The 19,680-nt window shown below is 33.5% G+C and overlaps 2 protein-coding genes and 1 long non-coding RNA gene across 5 annotated transcripts in view; 2 read left to right on the forward strand and 1 right to left on the reverse strand.

Annotated features, from left to right (window-relative positions):
* Positions 1-17,383, reverse strand: part of LOC135836079 (uncharacterized) — a 39,089-nt gene extending 21,706 nt beyond the window's left edge. The window contains exon 1 of the long non-coding RNA XR_010556993.1: positions 17,301-17,383. This is a non-coding gene — a long non-coding RNA (uncharacterized LOC135836079). The remainder of the gene's footprint in view (positions 1-17,300) is intronic.
* On the forward strand, positions 463-9,853 carry LOC135836073 (multidrug resistance-associated protein 1-like). Its single transcript, XM_065350665.1, has 31 exons — positions 463-600; positions 1,119-1,246; positions 1,365-1,541; positions 1,638-1,751; positions 1,847-1,984; positions 2,306-2,437; positions 2,543-2,733; positions 2,817-2,993; positions 3,432-3,606; positions 3,680-3,848; positions 3,918-4,069; positions 4,157-4,294; positions 4,362-4,508; positions 4,575-4,656; positions 4,725-4,921; positions 4,999-5,175; positions 5,265-5,432; positions 5,508-5,676; positions 5,873-5,936; positions 6,019-6,103; positions 6,195-6,408; positions 6,479-6,699; positions 6,771-6,860; positions 6,968-7,058; positions 7,581-7,689; positions 7,777-7,903; positions 8,017-8,262; positions 8,362-8,520; positions 8,596-8,762; positions 8,849-9,043; positions 9,172-9,853. Exons 2-31 carry the CDS (start codon positions 1,211-1,213, stop codon positions 9,281-9,283), a joined length of 4,419 nt encoding a protein of 1,472 aa, XP_065206737.1. The 5' UTR covers positions 463-600; positions 1,119-1,210; the 3' UTR covers positions 9,284-9,853.
* LOC135836071 (ATP-binding cassette sub-family C member 3-like) lies at positions 10,878-18,967 on the forward strand. Of its 3 annotated transcripts, none has more exons than XM_065350660.1 (30): positions 10,878-11,092; positions 11,454-11,630; positions 11,752-11,874; positions 11,969-12,106; positions 12,370-12,495; positions 12,892-13,082; positions 13,153-13,344; positions 13,439-13,613; positions 13,700-13,868; positions 13,965-14,116; positions 14,195-14,332; positions 14,427-14,573; positions 14,662-14,743; positions 14,822-15,018; positions 15,100-15,276; positions 15,358-15,525; positions 15,608-15,782; positions 15,871-15,949; positions 16,040-16,112; positions 16,193-16,415; positions 16,485-16,705; positions 16,784-16,873; positions 16,953-17,043; positions 17,127-17,235; positions 17,316-17,442; positions 17,544-17,792; positions 17,872-18,030; positions 18,123-18,289; positions 18,362-18,556; positions 18,624-18,967. In XM_065350660.1, the coding sequence occupies exons 1-30, from the start codon at positions 11,048-11,050 to the stop codon at positions 18,754-18,756; spliced, it is 4,488 nt and encodes a 1,495-aa protein (XP_065206732.1). In that variant the 5' UTR covers positions 10,878-11,047; the 3' UTR covers positions 18,757-18,967. The 3 variants fall into 3 exon arrangements, with proteins under 3 accessions (XP_065206732.1, XP_065206733.1, XP_065206735.1); XM_065350661.1 differs by having other exon boundaries at positions 15,608-15,752; XM_065350663.1 differs by having other exon boundaries at positions 15,608-15,722.
* Positions 18,968-19,680: the final 713 nt, after the last annotated feature.

The following is a 19,680-nucleotide window of genomic DNA, read 5'->3' on the forward strand; positions in this document are numbered from 1 at the left end:
AACGCAAGTATGACATGTGCGTTACATGAAGGCAAAAATATGCAAATTGAATAATAAAGATTACGAGTAATTTTAATCGTTTTTGAGAAAAATAGATACTTAATTACGTTTCCGGTTATTGATGTTTTTGTTGATCATTGATACATTTATGCATAATACAAGAACGCGTGTTTGAAACTATGACGTTGTTTTCATCATGAAAATGTATCTATCTACTATGTATTGCTTGTCATAGTATAGTTATACGAGCCTATACATAGCACATGTAGATAGGTGTATTTCCTCTTAATGGATACATTTCAACTTTTAAGTACTTATGCACGTGATTTAAATTACTCTGAATTTCTCGATAATTCATCAACACATGCGAGGTAACTGAACTTGTCATTCGTACGATTAGATTATGAAATAAAGTACCTAATCACACACTTTGGTGATTTGCTTCTTTTTCTAAGACACGTTCCTGAGTATTGCTGAAAGTTTAGAATGTGCTAACGGAAAAATTCGGCCGTAAATATTTTGATTCGCTGATTATAATCTATGTATTCAACCCTAAAATTTAGATCACTTGAAGGAAACGTGTGTTTTGAACGAACGTAGGTAAGTATTATTTCAATTAAGGATATTTCGACTTGATGGTGGTCATTTTGAAATGATATAAAATCTTCAACTAACGCATTTGTACAAGCTTACTAATGAAAAAATTCATCAAAATGAAAATTAAATTTTGCATGGTTAAATTTTGATATCTTAAAAAATATGGCGATCACGTGCACTAAAAAACTTACACAGAAAATTATCTTCCAAAATTCTAATGCCTACAGTTCTATCAGATACCTACCAATTACCTACACGAGGAAATGTGTGACACTTTTTCAAATTTTGTTCAAATAATGTTTAATTGATGACTTCTATAAAAAAAATAAAATAACAAAAAAAAAGTAAATAAATAGTAATAACGTCCACTGCATCATTTGCACGTCAGTTACGATTACTTTGCAGTCTTTTTTCAGTCAAAATTTGTTCTGACTGATCAAGACTTTCGAATCACACTGTATTTTTTTTCAATTTAAAATTTCATTAGTTGCATATAGCAATCTCAAATTTATCGGTTTCAGATTATACCCTATCGATTTGATATTACAACCCATTCTATCTTCAAAAAATCCTTACGTTGACCAGACTGAAGTAGTACGAGTAATGTTCAGAAATGATGTTTAATATTACTTGCGGCTCACCTTTATGGGTAACTATTTCATTTTTACCTATTCTATAGATCTTTTTACATCAGGGTCAATCACTTCACGAAGTTTAACGTAATTTTCTTCTGTAAGATGAATGCTCATACTCATTTTGTTCGACAGGATTTAGATAAATTGTGGTACACCAACAATCCAGATTTCACGCAATGCTTCAAAGATACAGTGCTAATATGGATCCCTTCGATTTACTTATGGCTTCTAGCACCGCTGGAGTATCACTACCTCAGAAAGAGTGCATCTCCAAAAATCTCATTAAATGCGTACAACTGTTTCAAACTGGTAAAAATATGCCTAAATCAATTTTTCACGATGCTTATTTCGCAATGTTTGCGTATCATAATAAATTACCTATCAATAATTATGGTGTTTTTGCAGTCTGGAATTATTATGATGATTTTCATATCTCTAATTCAAATAGTTGGCAACGAAAATGAGAATCGACATAATTTAATAGCCAATCAAAAACCAACAGTACAATTCCTCTCCTACGTAAGTTCACGAGTTGATATCTCGATGAAATTAAAAGGTCAAATAGACATTTTCTGATAAATGAATTTACAATCTTATCGATTATTTCTCTCAAGGTATTATTTTTATCATTAACATGGGCGAACATAAGGATGGGAATAAGATCATCGGGGATCTTATTTGGATATTCTGCATTACTGGTGTTATGCGGATTTCCAGAATTCCGTTCCACTTTGAATCATAACCGCGTTCAAGTCAGTATAAAGAATACATTCATTGAAAGAACTTACCTATCGTCTTTTGGTTTTACTTGGGACATGGTGCATAAGTTTCTATTGATAGATGTCACCCAACGCAATATTTGTGCCCAAAATTCTACTCTTTCGTTTTCATTTTCCATGAAAAATCGTATAAATTTAGAAGCAGAATACCTCTACCTATCAAAAGTAAAAAGAGAAGGGAGAAAGTACAATTTTTTCAAGCTGCATTTATCTTGAATAAGATCAAAAGACGGTATAGTTAGGTAATATACTTTCTATTTATATTCATTTTTACAAAGAATACATCATCTATAGTACATGGAATACGTTCATCTGATCGTTTTGCAATTCAATTACCACACTTTACATTGGATAACAGCGGTCATCGTTTTATTAACGAATTGTTTCGCCGATAGAAGACCTGAAAATGTCAAACGTTCTGAAGAGGCGAGTATCGACATAAAATTTCAAAAATATACTCAATCATTTCCTTTCAAATACAGAGTCTTGATCATTTTCTTATTTCTAATTTATACCTATCTAATTCCATAGGATGTCTGTCCAGAAAAGCATGCCTCATTTCTATCCAAGCTATATCTTTGTTGGTTTAATAAATACATTTGGTGGAGTAATAAAACCCCGGTAACTGGAAATTTGTGGGACATGGATGAGGAATACACAGCGGCATACAATTCGCCAATGTTTGAAGAAACGTGGACAAAATGCCATCAGCCTAAAAAGAGGTATTTAAATTTCAAATTGAATTCCTTTATGTAAAATATGTCTCTCACGTGTACCTTTACCCATACTGATTTTAATTTTGTAGCTATTACGACATCGATGACGATATTGATTCTGAAAAATCAACGAAAATTAAACCAAAGGGAGCAACGAAATCTATCATCTCGCCTCTGATTAATCTTTACTATAAGCCATTTTTGGTTTGTGTGTTTTGGAGATTTGTTGACACTTTGTTGAATCTTTCATTTCCCATGATTTTCAGGTAAGCAATTCAGTACTTATACAGTAACTTGAATCACACAGGTGTCAATTGGTTTACCGACTATAGAAATTGAAGGAGCAAAGTTGCAGGGTGTTCGGTGTTGTTTCTTCAAAATTTTATAACATTTGAAATATTGTAAATAGATTTGGTAGTTATTTCCACGTCAATTTGACCTGAGTATGTGGGACATTCGAATTTTTTTAATCAAGTCACATTCATATTTGTCTCAAGTTCAAAATTCAATTAAAAATTACATTCGTTTATACGACACAGCTCCTTCAATTTCAAAGTTGGGTCAAAATTGAAAAAATCCTGTGTAACATAGTGCAATCGCATTCAACCCATCTGCAACAACAAAAATCACGTTGACTTGTTTTGGCCCCTTTCTCTCAAATGGCTAGTAATTTGAATAGTCTGATTTTATCTTGCTTTTTACAGTTGCTTCATCACATGTATTCAACAAAAAGATCCAGCCTGGAAAGCGTACCTTTTCGTACTACTTTTCATATTGAATAGTCTTACACAAACAGTCATTATGGCCAAATTCTTCTGCGGTATAACCCAAGTCCAGATGCGAGTGAAAAGTGCTTTAATGTCAACCATTTATAAAAAAGTACGAAGTCTCATGTCATGATAATTTTAATATCCAACTTGTAAAACCTTAACCACATTATTCTCTTCTACAGACTTTACGTTTATCGAGCAGAGCGAGAAGACAATATACATCGGGAGATCTCGTGAATTTAATGTTGATCGACGTTAACCGAGTAGTGAACATTATTTACTACATGAATAATATATGGGTTATCCCCCTACAAATCGTACTAACGTTTTATTTCGTCGGGAAATCTCTGGGTAATTGACGAAATTTTCCAAATAAATTGTTAGTTTTTACAATTTTTGACATTCTGTCTGTGTTCATAGGTCCGAGTATAATACCAGGGTTAATGGTCGTTTTAGCTTTGATTCCTATCAATTACTTAATAGCCAAACTGAAAAAGAAAATGCAACTTCAAGAAATGTTCCACAGAGATAAATGTGTGAAATTTATTCAAGATCTTCTTTCTGGAATAAAAGTATACCCATTGGCATTGGAATTGATAAATTGGAACCGTCATTTCATCAGTTATCAACTTTTTTATTAATATCATTTACAACCTTAGGTACTGAAAATGTATGGTTGGGAACCGAGTTTTGAAGAAGAAGCTTCTCGTTTACGCAGCTGTGAGATCAAATTATTGAAAATGTACGGATATTTACACGGAATTCTGCAATTTATATGCGCTTGCGTTCCAATTCTGGTGAGCTTCAACACCTCCTTCGTAATAAATCAGTTTAAAATCACGCTAATTGATTCTTTTCGAACAGGTATCTGCTGTGGTATTCGCCACTTATGTGATTTCCAGCGCAGATAATGTGCTCGATATTAAAAAAGCCTTTGTCACGATTTCGTTCTTCAACACTTTACGAATTCCGTTGGAAACAATTCCTTCGCTTTTGTCCAACATTATGCAGGTTCGTGCAGCTTCAATGGTTTTGATTTTTAGCATTCTTCAATCACTAAAGTGTTTTCTGTCGTAGGCCATAGTATCGGCGACTCGATTGAACGAATTCATGAATTTAGATGATCTCGATCCTAACGCCATCACTCACGAAGAATTAGGTAAACTTTTCATACACCTTTAACGCAATTTGTTTATCTGATTGATTATCAATCAATTGTACATGTAGGTAAAGCGATCATTGTAGAGAGGGGTGAGTTTTCATGGACCGAAGACGAGGGTTTATCTACTTTGAGAAACATCAACTTGAAAATCAACCCGGGAGAACTGGTTTCAGTTATCGGTTCTGTAGGTGCTGGGAAATCATCGTTAATTGCTGCTTTATTAGGAGAAATACACAAAGTTTCGGGTAACATCAACATACAGGTTCGTATTGAAAATTGGATCATTCTTCCTTTCTATAAATTTAGGGGCAAAAATCTCATAAATGTCGAAATTTGCAGGGTACAACAGCATATGTACCTCAGCAAGCATGGATCTTCAATTCGACCGTTAAAGAAAACATCACAATGGGAAGACCTGTCGACGAAACATTGTATCAGAAAGCTCTAAGAGCGTGTGCATTAAGAACCGATTTGGCAAACATGGCGTATGGTGATATGACCGAAATTGGAGAAAAGGTGAGAAACATACCTACCCTTTTCCAAAAATAAAAATTCGAGAAAATGTTTGAAGAAAGAATCAAAGCAATCATAGATTACAATTTTAGGGAGTTAATTTAAGCGGAGGACAAAAACAGAGAATAAGTTTAGCCAGAGCTGTTTGTTTCGATGCGGATATCTATTATTTGGATGATCCTTTAAGTGCTGTAGATTATAACGTCGCCAAACATATTTTCAACAACGTTCTTGGTCCTGAAGGATTGCTAAAAAATAAGGTAAATTTTAATAAAAATGGTGATTATGCGATTATTTAAGGTTGAAAAATTGAGACAGTGGTTATATTTTGACAGACTAGAATCATCGTGACTCATAACATCACATTTTTATCCCGATCTGATCTCATCCTATTGCTCGAAGATGGTAAAATAGCCGAATCCGGTAGTTATAAAGAGCTTATCGACAGGAATGACCGTTTTGCTGACTTTCTACGCACGTGTTCGAAAGATAATGAAATTAAAGGTGAGTTATTTCAGCAGAGTTGAGTAATTTTTCAACTTCTTATATAAAATCTGGTAGATCCTAGCAAACGATCAACTTCGCAAGAACTTCGCAAGAGTTGATAGAATTTCAAAAAAGCAAAAAAACGACCTAGTACCATTTTGAATAATTTTCTCAAATCGTGTATGCCTGCTTATACTTGTTATGTACTTCACAGATGACATTTCCGTGGAAAAATCTGAGAAAAGGAATCCAGAAATCAAAGAACCCAGCATGGATCGGTAATTATTAGTCTGCAAATATTCTTGTTAGACCAAATTGTTAATTTTTATCCAGTAATAACGCAAAGTTTTCCAATAACAGGGAACTGGGAACTACCAAAATTGACCCGGATGGCGATTCAAGTCGATCAAAATTAATTGAAAAAGAATACCTCCAAACTGGAACGGTAAAAGCATTCTCAAACTTCGAAAAATAGTTATTCATACTTTTAGCCACCACTATGAATTCTTAAAATACACCTGCAAAACTGTTTTCAGGTCAATAAGAAAATTTATGCATTCTATCTTACCGCTCTCGGGACCTCTTTAGCTTTCACGATAATGTTAATTTTCACAATTTATCAATGTTTCGCAATGTTAACCAACATATGGTTATCGTTATGGGCAAGAAAAAATCAAGATTGTGAAATAGATCAAAAACATGACAGATTTTTTTACCTATCGGTTTACGCAGCATTAGGTTTAGGAGAAGGTATTTTTATTTTTTCTCTCATTTCACATCTTCAAGAAATCAAATTTTGATACTAATATTTTTTTTTCAGCTATTTCCAGTTTAATTGGCAATGTAACTTTATTTGTTGGTATACTGAAAGCCTCGACAGTTCTTTACAATAAATTACTAACCAGCGTTCTGAAATGGCCGATGAGAATATTCGACTCGACACCAATTGGCAGAATCACCAACAGATTCACAATCGACATTTATTCTTTGGATTACGAAGTTGGGCCAAAAACAGCTTCGATTTTAGCTTTAATTCAACGAGTAAGGGGTTCAAAAAAATGAGTGAATTTTAATAAAAATTCCTGATTAAATAATTCTTGCAACTGTTTTAGTTCATCGCCATCTTCATCGTAATAATTTATACGACACCTGTGTGCGCCTTCATTATAGCTCCAGTGCTAAGTGCGATGTACATTGTACAGGTACAAAATCTAAGTATATTATTATCATAATCCAAATAATTATTTTAAAATTAAAATTATTGAAATTGAAAAATCTAATAATACGACCCTTTATAATTTTTCACCAGAAATTCTACGTTAAACTTTCGCTGCAATTGAAACGAATTGATTCCATCAATAAATCACCGATGAGTTCGCATTATTTGGAAACGATTTCAGGTAACACACCATAAAACTTATTAAGGGGCTTGACAAGAGGGGGAAAAAGTATTCCATTGATGGCACTATGGGTTTTATCAACTATGTTCACATTGTTCACCACTGAACTGCGAACAAATAACATTTCATTTCTGAGTACCTACCTACCTACCTACCGAACAGTTTTGCTTAAAATTTACTCAAAATCGACTACAGAAAATGAGCTCGAATTCAAAAATGTAATTCAAAATGACTGAGATTAGAGAGCGATAGTCAAGATTTGTTCAGTTTATTTCGCTAGCCATCGTTCAGATAATTTTAAAAATCGAGACAGCTAAAAAATTGTTACCTGTCTGACAGAAATAGTGGTGGGGGAGAGAAGGTGGGAGTACACAGGAATTTGAATTTTTCAAAATTCTTCAAAAAATGTTTCTCAACTCAATTTATACAGCGGTAGAAAAAATTTAGCAATGTCAGCAAAAAAAAAGGGTGAATGAAATCTGCATTTTTGTTCTAATAAAATGAACTGTTTTCGTAACGCAGGATTACAATCTATCCGAGCTTATGGACTACAAGACAAATTCATCGAACAATCGTACCATAAAATAGATTTACATTCGGCCACTCAATACATCATCATCGTGTGTTCCAGGTACCTATCTAAGTTATTTGAAAATTGAAACCCTATTTTATAATGTAGATTACCTAACACGATACTCATCTTTATTACATTTTTAAGATGGCTTTGCATCAGAGTAGATATTTTGGGCGGTATAATAGTATTTTTCGCTACATTTTTTATGGTGCAACAACGAGACATTTTACAAACCGGTTTAATCGCATTTGCAACGAGTTATGCAATTCAAGTAAGATTTTTCCAACCATAAGAAATATATTTACATGCGCTAAGTGTAAAAGCATACTCATTACTCACGCCTCTACTATGAAATTCGCACTAATCTGTGGTAAATGTTTCCAGATAACGAAAGAACTATCGTGGCTATTAATGTACTCGGTGGATGTGCAAAATAGCTTAGTTTCAGTAGAACGAGTGAAAGAATTCATGGAATACCCTCAAGAGTCACAATGCGACATAGAAAACATTATACCAACCGAATGGCCAGAAAAAGGTGAAATCGTATTCCAAGATTATAATTTACAATATCGCGAAGGCTTGGACTTGGTACTGAGAGGGTTAAATTTCACGATCAAAAGTGGAGAAAAAGTAATAAATATATACAATTTATTCATTGGTCTTATAAGTACAAAGTAAAATAGGTAGAGAAGGTAGGCTAATTGAGCATTGCAAATAATCATCTCACAGGTAGGCATTGTTGGAAGAACTGGAGCTGGAAAATCATCGTTAATTTCTGCCTTATTTAGAATAACGGAACCACATAGTGGAAAAATCCTGATAGACGATATTGATATTTGCACGATTGGTTTACATTCGCTACGATCTCGCTTAACTGTTATACCACAAGTAAGTTTTTCAAAATTGCATTAGGTATGTGTTTTGTGGATTTTACGAGTCAATCTAAACGATTAATTTCGACAGGATCCAGTTCTATTTATAAGCACCCTAAGATTTAATTTAGATCCAACCAACGATCATTCGGACGATGAAATATGGAATGCTTTGGAAAAAGCACATCTGAAACAATATGTGTCTTGCTTACCAAACGGATTATATTCAGATATTGAAGAAAGTGGTGGAAATCTAAGGTCATTTTTTAATTTATCTGCACTTTGATAATTTCTATTGAAAATGTAAATCGTGTGATTTAAATGAAAATATTATTACGTTATAGTTTTGGTCAAAGACAACTCATCTGCCTGGCTAGAGCGTTATTACGAAAAACGAAAATTTTAATACTTGACGAAGCAACTGCATCGGTTGATTTAGAAACCGATAAACTAATTCAGGAGACCATTTGCACCGAATTCGCTGACTGTACAGTGATGACTATTGCGCATCGACTGAATACCATTCAAAATTACGACAAGTATTATTTTTCGAAATATTTCTTTACATACTCGTACCCACGATACCTAATTAGTTTTAATCACCGATAAAATTTCTGATTTATTCATAAAATTAATTTTTACGTTATTTTTTTCGTTGTTTTTGCAGAATTATGGTTTTAGATAAAGGAAGTATAGTAGAATTCGACAGTCCTGATAACTTATTCAAATCTGATAATTCGATATTCCAACAAATGGCAAGCGATGCTGGACTAATCTAATGACTACGAACGTTTACCTACCTTCTTTCCAGCAAATGGGCATAAGCGAGTTGGCCAAAAGTGAAATATAAATCCGCTCAATTTTTTTGTATTATCGTCTGTCCTTTTAGAAATATTAATGATGTTTAAAGAAATGTAATTTACTGGGTAAATTTGCATCATGACCAAGTTTTATCTAATCTCAATTCAAATGAGCGTATTATCACTTCAATTAATTTACACAAGTACTATACTTATGTAATTGTTTGGTTGGCATTTTTATGATACGCTGTATGGTAACTAAGTAATTTATTCATTAGTTATCAAGAAATAAGCAGAATCGCAAAATAAGACGAAATTTTTGAATGCATCAAGAATTTTCCTGGAAAGCTTCTTTTTTTTCTTATATGAAAATATTTTATTGAAAAGCATACTAGGATGATGCTGACTGTATGTTAAGGGAGTTCTATTTCATTCATTTTTTTTTTTTACTAAAGCTTGGGAATTAATACTTGAAGTTATATACGAGAAGAAATTGTTGCAAGAAAATGTGTGTTTTTTTTTAAAATAAAAGTTGTCATGCTTTGAAGACCCCTGGCTTCGCCCATTTTGACACAAGGATCTTAATTTTGCCATAAGACATCCCTAAGACTAAAAAAAACTTACTGATATTTTGTAGTTGAATTTATATGTGAAGAAAAAGAAAATGCGTTTTAAAAAAATGATCATACTTTGAATACCCCTGGTTTCATGCTCCTTTCCCCTGGACGCTTGTTTGTCAGGGGACATCCTCATATCAAAGTAAACACTTCTGCAGAGTTTTGGAGGATGGAAAAAAATAAAATAATGAAAATTGATAAAATCTACAAATTTTTTCTTCGATCTGAAATTATGAATCCTTTGGATTTAGAGATGCAGAAACTCAAATTGCATATTTTCGAAGGTGTGTCCGTTTTCCTACCCAACGCTTTATGGGGTCAAATTGCAAAAAACTGCGTTTTTCTTTCAAAAATGACCTCACTTCCTGGCTGCACCCTCTTGCACCTAGGAGGCTAAGAAAGTTTATGGGACACTTTCAACTCGAAGTTAATTACCTCCGTGAATTTGGTCAATCCCCAAGGTATGTTTTTTCGACCCAGTTCGCCTATTAGTCAGGTCAATGCTCATATCATCAACATCAAATTTAAAATTGAGGAGCTCATTGCAAAAGTAGCCCTTGTCACATGAACTTTTCGACCCTTTTCACTCGATTGCACCTATTGCCAACTGCGGAGATCATGTTGTAATGATGAAATGACCGTCAAGTTGGTCTACCCTGAGTAGCCCTGAGAGGAATTTGCTTTATAGAGTTTACATTCTTGATACTGGGTACGCTCAAGGGAAAGCTTTGGAGATTGCATAGATTCATGTGACAAGGGCTACTTTTGCAATGAGCTCCTCAATTTAAAATCCGAATTATTTGTAAAAATTGCGATGATATTGCGACTCATGCTGAAATACTACGCTCCGAATGCTTCCGAAGTCCGAACGTCTTTCCGAAGTGACATCGAAGTTGGTCGAAAATTATCGAGTTGAATAGCCTGTGATAACAATCGTCGCGAAGGCGGCGTGAAGGCGAAATAACATTCCAAGTCGCGCGCGTGCTATCGCCGTGTGATAACACTTAACGCGTTCGAAAATCCGCTCGTAAACACATCAAAACACTCGTGAAACAGTTTTCGCTAAATTTTAACAAATCATTCTGCGTTTACTTCAATTATGTAAGATTTTTCTATATTTTTAAAAATGTCATTTGTTTCACTCGACGAATCATGCGGATCTCCATTTTGGGTAAGTAGGTACCTACGTTAATTGTGCTGAGTAAGCAAACAGATAAGCATAAGCTTTATTCAAGTTTTTCTTCGAAAAAAATATTTATAACATCAACTTTATTCTTCAATAAATCGAAGGTTCAAATGAACATCAACTTCGAAGTTTTTCAATGTAACAAGAGACTTTTTGTAAAAAGATAAGATAGGTATTCATTTTTGAAAGTTGAGTGTTTAAACTGTAGCCCGGTAGCGAAAGCTTTAATACCTAATATCAAATATTTAAAAAAGTGAAATATATTTTGAATTTTGAAACAATAATAACAACATGATTTTGCTTTAGCTTCATCAATTCACCTCGATACTTTGAATTTATTTTATAGGATTCGAACTTGACATGGTACGCCGAAAATCCAGATTTCACCGAATGTTTCAAAAAAACAGCACTGATATGGATCCCCTGTATTTACTTATGGATATGTATCCCCTTCGAATTCTATTTCCTGACAAAAAGCAACTATCGTGAGATACCTTGGAACAGATATAATATTACTAAACTGGTCAGCATTTACCTAATTCAGTCGAATCTATTTTCAATTTAAAATGGCAATTTCAATTCGTTACCTCGTTCAAAAAACGCAAATTAGATAAACGAGTATTTTAACTTGTAATTTTTTTCAGACATTCATATTCCTAATGATAGCTGAGATGTTAATTGAATACGTTGAGAGTGAAATAAACGAAACCTCTCAGTCTCAACCGCCCATTTACGTTTATTCTTCAGCTTCCAGGCTTTTATCTCTGGTATGTAATGTACTTGCAATTAACCAACACCCATAATAATTTTTCTTTTGAAACATAAAAAACACACGTTAATGGCAAATTAATTCATAATTAGATACTGTTCGCCATTCTTACTGTTGTGAATATTAAAATGGGAATAAGATCTTCGGGAATATTATTCGGATATTCTGTGATTTTGACGCTTTGCAGTATACCAGAAATTCGAACAATTGCATCGAACAGAGAACCATTTGTAAGTTCATTCAAGTACTATTATCTTTTTACGATTCGGATTTTACATCAATTAAAAGTTATCTTATCTATTTTGACAATGAACTAATGCGAGAGGCATTGACAATATTTCATATTTGTCACAACATTATTTTGTTTCGAGGAAAATATTTGAAAATAAAATTCAAAATATCTGTAATCATGTCCCGTTATCTCTCTAGTGACCTAAACGAATAAATTTAGAATATTACATAATGATATGTTCCCATGCTTTACCTATTTCAGAAGCAGAGCTCAATTTTTTTTCAATTTTTGCACTCGGCGTTTCGATGCATTCCACCGATAGTAATTGTCGTACTGAATTGTTTCGCGGACTCGAAACCAAAATATTCGTTATGTGAACAAGACGAAGTAAGTAGATAAAATAAAATGTCTATTGTTAATATTTTAAATTATCAAAAAAAAAAAAAAAACACACAAATTCCAAGGTTGATGTTATTAGTCAATGGATTACTACGTCAGAACAATTACATTGTCAACGAAATGTTATGAAGGTCGAGGTTAAAATAGTCACGTGCTCTTCGAATCTCATCAGTCTCTCGGTCTACGAACCTGTTCGACACTTGAAATGAAGCTAGTACATACAAAGTAGAAAATCTTCACAGAATTAAATTTTCGATCATATTTTACTCGGATTAACTAACAACAGTTCGAGGAAATCGACCACCTCATTCTACCTATTTATAAACCGCAGACCTGCCGACTTAGGTATAGGCAATTTTTCTGATTAAATTAACATGTTTTCAGAACCAGTGCCCTGATCATGAAGCACCTTTCATATCGAAGCTGTATTTACATTGGTTCGAATATTACGTATGGAGGAATTATAAAAAACCTATACAAGATGTACTGTGGAATGTAAAAGAAGAAGATAAAACATGCAATCTTTCGTTAAAATTTGAAAATTATTTTTACGGTTCCAGTGAACCGCAAAAGAAGTAGGTATTCTTAAAAGCGTGATTCATTTTTCAATTATTTTGAAATTTTCTGAACAATGTCGATTCCTAGTACTTACAGTAAGCTAAGCAAAAAAGAATTCGAACTGGTCGAACTGGATGAAAAAATCGCACACGAAACGAATGCCAGAAATCCGTCCATTGCAGTTCCTCTTTTCAAAATGTTTTGGTTTGATTTCCTCGAAGCGATGATGTGGAAATTTTTGGAAATGGTGTCTGTCATAGCATATCCGTTAATATTCAGGTAGGTACTTACAGACGTGATTTTTCCTAAAATATTATCGCATTACAAAAAAATATTTAAATGAGGAATGAAATTGAAAAAAAAATGTTTTCAGCTTATTTCTAACTTTAATGGCGGACAAAGTACCATCTTGGAAAGGATACGTGTGTTCTTTTTTATTTCTGCTCAACGGCTGCTTACAAGCTGTAGCATTGAATAAAATGTACATCAAGTTGACTGCAACTCAGGCAAAAACTAAAAGTACTCTCATGTCGGCTGTATACAAAAAAGTGAGTATTTCAGCTTATAGAATCGGTCTGGAGTAATTTTCGAATTCGCAGAATTAACTTAAATTCAGATCTTTTACATATTCTAGTCTTTAAAAATTTCCAATGATTCGCGAAGAAAGTACACCAGCGGTGAAATTGTGAATTTAATGGCAGTGGATACAGAGAAAGTATCATCTGCCCTCAAAGGTATAAATCAGTCTTGGACATCTCCGATTCAAGTGGTTTTGTCGATATACTTCATTTGGAATATTTTGGGTAAGCAACCATTTCAATTTTGTATCAACCCCAATAAAAAAAAATTTCAAAATATGAAGCCGAGCTCTCCCTCTGTTACACGTTTTATTTTTGAAGGACCCAGTGTACTCGCAAGTTTCGTCGTCATCATTATACTGTTACCGCTTATAAATCTACTGATCAAAAAAATGAAATTATTGCAAAGAATTGAAATGAAGAATAAAGACAAACGAGGTAAATTCATGCAAGAAGTTCTGGCTGGAATTAAAGTGAGTAGCAGACACGTAATTTCTATTGTAAACAATGTAAAAATCACGTACCTATCGAATGATTCGTGATATTTTCAGGTTTTGAAAATGTACGCTTGGGAATCATACTTTGAAAAAGAGGTTTCTAATCTGCGTAAAAAAGAGTTAAAGACGATAAAAACAAATTCATTTTTCAACGCGTTTCTAATATTCACTTTCACCTGTATTCCTTTCTTGGTAAGTTTTTATAAAAATTGGTCGACATCGAGATAGATTTAATTGAATTTAAGTTCGTAATAGAAATAAAAACTCTAATATCGCCATTTTTCAGATCTCAGCAGCAACATTTGCAACTTATTTAATTTCTGACGTGTATCACACTTTGGATGTACAAAAAGCTTTCGTGACGATATCATTTTTTAATGCTCTTCGAAATCCATTGCAAACATTACCAGATGCTATTTCAAACATGACTCAAGTAGGTACCTAAATGTATTATGCGCATTAAACATTTTTATCGAATATGATGATTTTTAAAACGTTATATTTTGTCCTATAAATCGTAGGCATTGATTTCAATAAAAAGAATAAACGTTTTTTTGAGCCTACAAGAACTCGATACAGACGTCATCTCACATGACAATACTGGTACGTATTTTCTATTATTTTTTTAAAAAAAGAAAGATTTTTTTTCGAACTTTACTGATTAAACGTATGAATTTACAGAAGAGGCAATCGTTATCAAAAACGGTTCGTTTTCTTGGACAGAAGATGCAGATGTACCCACCCTGAAAAATTTGAATATCAGAATTAAAGAAAGCAGTATTGTTTCTGTGATTGGATCTGTAGGATCGGGCAAAAGTTCATTAATATCAGCTTTATTAGGCGAAATGTACAAGATGGAAGGTTACGTAAACACCAAAGTAAATATTTCTCAATTATTCTACACTTTACGTTGGAATTCATTCAACGTTAAAAAATACTAATTGAGTGATTTTTCTCAGGGTAAAATAGCTTACGTATCTCAACAAGCATGGATACTCAACGCGACCATAAAAGACAACATAACTTTGGGAACTCCAGTAAATCAATCGTTATACGAAAAAGCTTTGGAAGCGTGCGCATTGGAAACAGATTTGGCAACAATGTCTGATTATGATCAGACAGAAATCGGAGAAAAAGTAATAAACTGCGTAAAAATTCCATTAAAATAAAGTTCGACGATGTTGAAACCATTGAAGCTATAAGAGGAACATTTTTAGGGTATCAATCTAAGTGGAGGGCAAAAACAACGCATCAGCTTAGCAAGAGCGATATGCTACGATGCTGATATTTATCTTCTAGACGATCCACTGAGCGCAGTAGATTCGCATATAGCGAAACATATTTTTCAAAATGTGTTCGGCTCAAATGGCGTATTGAAAAATAAGGTAAAAATCGTCATTTTACAGCGAACGAGGCAATTCACAGAATAAAAAATTATTCACGATGCTGTACGTTCTGTATTTTCAGACTAGACTATTGATCACTCATACAACAGCATTTCTTTCACTGACTGATTTCGTAATAATTTTGGAAAATGGCAGCATATTGGAAAGTGGAACATATCAGCAACTTTCAAAAGACAGTCAGCATTTCAATGAATTTTTAAGAGTTGGTTCGATCGATACCGATACAATAGATGAGGGCACTAATTTAAATAATGTCGAAGAGTAAATTATTTGTAAGTAAGTACACAATTGAATTAATTAACGACGAAAATCTTGTGTTCACAGATGAAGCAGAGATTATAGCTCCAAAAAGGAATGAAACCCAAATAATTAGACGATATGGAAAATATGGAGAACCATTCGAGTAATTATGAAACATTTTAATAATTGTTGACGAGTAAATAATCTGACCATAGAGCGTACCTCATTCAATAAACAAGTGAAAATTGTACAGAAATTCCAAACCAAAGCCAGCCGATGGAAATACGAAAAAACTAATAGAACGAGAGCACTTGGAATCAGGAAACGTATGTGTCTATTTCTCGGTTTGTTCTCGAAACACTTTCAAGTTTTTCAATTTTTTTTTTTTTTAAATCTGTATATTCAGGTTAAAAACGATGTTTACACTTTTTATCTTTCATCCATCGGAGTATTTTTCGTATCCGGTTCATTATTTATGTACGCTCTTTGCCAAGTACTTTCCATTTCATCAAATTTATGGCTTTTAAAATGGTCGAGAGATGGGAGCTCATTAGGAACGAATAACAGCCAGAGCACAGCTGATAAATATTTCTACTTCGAAATTTATTTAGCCCTGGGTATTTCAGAAGGTAATAAAATTTTTTTATTTTTGTTATTTTGAAGCGAAATGATATTAATTTTCCCTACTGTATCCACAGCTTTAACCGTTCTCATGGCAAATTTGATAGTATTCCATGGTCTTCTGAAAGCTTCTAGCCTTTTTCATGATACTTTAGTGGCAAGCATTTTGAAATGGCCGACGTGGTTATTAGATTCGACTCCGATTGGTAGAATTATTAATCGACTGACGGGTGACATATATAATCTCGACAGTAGGATGGGAGCAAAGATTGTCAATTTGATAATTTTTTTGAGCAGGGTAAGTACATGGTAAATTAGTAACAATTTCTAAACTGTCGTTCATCATCTAACTCTGTACTTCGATTTCTGATTCTAGCTTATTTCAATTTGTCTTGTAATTATTTACACAACCCCCATTTGTATGGTCGTTATGGTTCCGATTTTAATCGTTATGTATCTAATTCAGGTAATATCTCGTTTTAGTAGGTATGGATTTGCAATTTGAAAACAAATTTAAGTAAAACGTGAGTCATTTATGTCACCAGGTATTTTATTCACGTATGGCTCACCAAATTACCAGAATACAGGCTGCCCAGCAATCACCCTTATATTCTTGTTTGGTTGAAACAATCTCAGGTTCAATAAACTCGATATTACGTATTTTAATCGTAATTCTGAGCGGTAGAGGCGACTTTTTCATCAATATTTTTTTTCTTCAGGTTTACCGTCAGTAAGAGCTTATCAGTATGAAAATACATCAATCTTACGAGCTTTAGATAAAATGGATCGTTTTTCGGTAGCATATAGGTCTTACTTTATATGCTGTAGGTATGTACCTATCACTGCGAGGAAACAATTGCTACTAGGTAACAAATTAGTTTAATAAATTTTACCTTTTTTCTTTTCAGATGCATTGCAACTAAAATGGACATCCTTGGTGGGTGCATTGGATTTTTCGCCGCATACTTTATAGTCTCTGAAAAGAACAATTTAGACATCGGATTAATAGGATTCTCCATGAGTTACTCAATTCAAGTATGTATCATCAATTCATCATTCATCAGTACCTACAATGTAATTGTAAGATTAATGGCATGTGAGAAGCTAAACCATTCGTAAATTTTTTTTTTATTCAGATGACAAGAGAACTTACATGGCTACTACTTCGTTTGATAGAGATAGAAGACGGTATAATAGCGGTTGAACGTATCAAAGAATATTTGGAAAAGCCACAAGAAGCAGCTCAAAATTTACCAACAGATAACAAACTTGAAAGCTGGCCCGCTAGGGGGAAAATCAATTTACAAAATTACAACTTAAGATACCGCCAAGATCTCGACATTGTATTGAAAAACATATCTTTCGAAATCAAAAGCGGAGAAAAAGTAATTTTTGTAAAACTATAAGCAAATTATCTTTGAAAATAGACTATGTATTACAATTGAATAATGAATGAACGAACAGGTGGGAATCGTAGGAAGAACTGGTGCCGGAAAAACATCGCTCATTTTAGGATTGTTTCGATTGATAGAACCAGCCAGTGGTAAAATTCTTATCGATGATGTGGATATTTCGACCATCGGTTTACATTTATTACGATCTCGTTTGACATTAATACCTCAGGTACTTTGTATAAAAAGTGACGAAAATGGAAAATTTGATTCAAATTTCGATTGAAAATTATTAAAGCGGAATGACTGCACGTTTGTTTACAGGATCCAGTATTATTTTTGGGAACTTTACGTTTCAATATAGATCCAGTTGGAACCAGTGATGATGAAACTTTATGGAATATTCTTGAAAAATCGCATTTAAAGAATTTCGTACAAAATTTACCAGGAGGTCTTCAATATCTTATTGAAGAAGGAGGGGGAAACATCAGGTAAAGTGTCGACATTATTCTTAAGATCATAGTTTAATAATTTTCATTTCGTAATACTTAATCTTATTGCAGTTATGGGCAAAAACAATTGATATGTTTGGCGAGAGCTTTACTGAGGAAAACCAAAATATTAATTTTGGATGAAGCCACAGCTTCAGTTGACTTAGAAACAGATGAACTTGTCCAAAGGACTATTCGAACCGAATTCGTAAACTGCACCGTTTTAACGATTGCGCATCGATTAAATACAGTTCAAGATTACGATAAGTACGTAAACGGTAAATGTGAGTTTTTTCCTATTGGATGCATTTACGAGCCTTTAAAATTATTTCAGGATCCTTGTGATTAATGAAGGTCGAGTGGCAGAGTTTGACACCCCTGAAAATTTGATGAAATCAGAAAATTCAACATTTTATGGAATGGTTCATGAGCAAAACTCAGCACAAATACGTAAAAAGTACGCGTGATATCGCAAATCGTAGTACTGATGAGTGATTGCGATTATTTCTGACTTATGATAACAAATTTCAAGTCAATTTGGTCCCGTTGGAGTAGATACATGGGACATTATGTGATTTAAATTAACAGAAAAGAAAACAAAGAAAAATATGTGCACTTTTTTTTTCTTAATATACCGAGTTCAGGTTGATACTTTCATAATAAAAATGTACAGATACACGTGAGTTCCATTCATTTGAGATGAAAATATTATTTATGACTGATTGGTGATAGGAAAGAAGTTCATTGGTCAAGTCATATATATGTAGGTATACATTTGTAATTTTTTGCACAATGCATCATGATTTCAGAACGAAAAATTATCAATAACTAGGTACATCATTAATTGAATGAGAAATTGTTAGACTTGTAATTTTCCACCCAGGTGCTGAATTGCTGATCCTGTTTGGAACGATGGATTCAGACTTGGTAATACAGCTCACTCATGTAACATACAGGAGCTTCATGCAGCACTTCAATTCATAAATATTTCAGAGTACATGCTCTAACTTCATGCTAATTGCTAATAAAATAAAGTTCTTAATGAAAACGTTTAGACACTTACCAACACAACGTACGATGAATCGACCATCAGATGCTGATTACAGCAGCACAGAAATCACTTCAATCAACCGGTACCTGCTGATTTCACCGATAACCGAACGTATTGTTACTTCGGTTGATTTGGACCGTACAAATAAACACATTTTTATAACGAAATTTGAATTTTGGATTAAAAACCTCTTTGAATTTCCAATTGAAATGAGAAATGAGCTGCGATTTCCACGAGGAAGGAGCCGAAACGAACCGTTGCGTGTTGTGTGTTGTGATTTTTTTGGAAAAAAAAGTAAATAAGTCGTATCTCTCACCTGATTGGTTGACATTGTTGACAG

The sequence above is a fragment of the Planococcus citri genome, chromosome 2 (assembly GCF_950023065.1).
Source record: "Planococcus citri chromosome 2, ihPlaCitr1.1, whole genome shotgun sequence".
Lineage (NCBI taxonomy): Eukaryota > Metazoa > Arthropoda > Insecta > Hemiptera > Pseudococcidae > Planococcus > Planococcus citri.

Excerpts from the sequence above, each read along its gene's own strand:
- LOC135836073 (XM_065350665.1), top strand. The coding sequence starts at position 1,211 with ATGATGTTTAATATTACTTGCGGCTCACCTTTATGG. Across the intron at positions 1,752-1,846 it reads CAGTACAATTCCTCTCCTAC|GTATTATTTTTATCATTAAC; the intron begins GTAAGTTCACGA and ends ATTTCTCTCAAG. Across the intron at positions 6,409-6,478 it reads AGCATTAGGTTTAGGAGAAG|CTATTTCCAGTTTAATTGGC; the intron begins GTATTTTTATTT and ends TTTTTTTTTCAG.
- LOC135836071 (XM_065350660.1), top strand. The coding sequence starts at position 11,048 with ATGTCATTTGTTTCACTCGACGAATCATGCGGATCTCCATTTTGG. Across the intron at positions 13,083-13,152 it reads TCCAGTGAACCGCAAAAGAA|TACTTACAGTAAGCTAAGCA; the intron begins GTAGGTATTCTT and ends GTCGATTCCTAG. Across the intron at positions 17,044-17,126 it reads TTTGGTTGAAACAATCTCAG|GTTTACCGTCAGTAAGAGCT; the intron begins GTTCAATAAACT and ends TTTTTTCTTCAG.